The 1,314-nt window shown below is 27.9% G+C and overlaps 1 protein-coding gene across 1 annotated transcript in view; it reads right to left on the reverse strand.

Annotated features, from left to right (window-relative positions):
- The window catches only part of ENU1_155540 (hypothetical protein), a gene marked incomplete at both ends in the record, with an annotated part of 2,187 nt that overhangs the window by 131 nt on the left and 742 nt on the right, over positions 1 to 1,314 (reverse strand). Inside the window, one exon of the mRNA XM_008860714.1 lies at positions 1 to 1,314. This exon is cut by the window's left edge and continues 131 nt beyond it; it is cut by the window's right edge and continues 742 nt beyond it. Coding sequence (XP_008858936.1) covers positions 1 to 1,314 — 1,314 coding nt within the window.

The raw sequence follows: 1,314 nt of genomic DNA on the forward strand, positions 1-1,314 counted from the left end.
TGTTATACCAGGAAAAATAATAACTTCCATAACTTCCCACTTTTTGAAAGATTTTATCCATTGTTGATTTTTCTCCTGCTTTCAATTCTTGTCTTTTAGCTTCAAATTCTGCCCTAATCTCTTCCTTACTCTTTTTTGTTGTTGAGTTTTTCATAATATCTTCTATCATTTCATTTGCTTGTTTAAGTTCTTTATATCCTTCAATCCTTGCTTTATATCCTGTTTTCTTTTCATCTTCTTCTGTTTGAATTAATATATCTAAATATTCTTTTGAGCTAGTAACTTTTTTATTTAATGCAATTAAAGATAATATATTAACACATTCGACAATTTCTTGTTGTTTGTCATAACATTCCATTTGGATTTTATAATAATCTTCTTCTAACTGTTTTAATGCACTTTCTGCATCAGCAACACCTTTTTTACCTGCATTAAGTCTGTCAAGTACTTCTTGTGCTGTTTGTTTTTCTTTTTCTGTTACATACTCAAATCTATATGATGAGTTTGCATGTTCTTTATAATTACATCCACATACTTTACATGCCTCACCACTAATGCAAGCACATCCCCTTTTCATATCTCCCGGAATATAACATGGATAATGACATGTTTTATTACATCTCAAACAATTGGTTACATATTCTCCTGCTTTTAATTCTTTCTTTTTTTGTATTGTTTTATCCACAGTAAAAGTAAAGTTTTGATTATTTTTAATTTTATCTCGATTTAAATACAGTTGTTCATATGTTTGTTTTATTTCATTCATTTTCGATAAACCCTTGTTTAATGATATTCTTATTCCTTCAATTTGAGCCTTAATATGTTCTCGTCTCTTCAACACCTCTTTTGACTTCTCTAATGACTTTCTTGGTAGTTTTACTAATTTTGAAATAAAGTCATCAAAATTCTTCATTCCTAATTTCCAAAACATTTGTGTAAATTCATCTTCTGTATTATCATCATAAATAGCCGAATTATTAAATTTTAAATACCATGGCTGTTCAATAAACTTAATGATTTCACTGAAAATGCAATCTTTTGATTGTAATGCATTTATAACTTGTGGTGTTTTACCATCACAGAATGTAAGCATTGCAATAAAATGCTTTTTAACATCTTTCCCAAATAAATCAATAATATTCCCAAATACATATCGTTGACTTGCTGTTAGTCTTACATTACTTGATGGTGCAACAAAACAAATAGCATTTAAATCAAATACTTTTGTTTCAAATGCCTCTTTTATTTGTTCAGTAATTTTTTTATCATAAGCAATTCCTCTTACATCTCCAAATCCTGGTGTATCTATTATTT

The sequence above is a fragment of the Entamoeba nuttalli genome (assembly GCF_000257125.1).
Source record: "Entamoeba nuttalli P19 unplaced genomic scaffold asmbl_6509, whole genome shotgun sequence".
NCBI classification, from domain to species: domain Eukaryota; phylum Evosea; order Mastigamoebida; family Endamoebidae; genus Entamoeba; species Entamoeba nuttalli.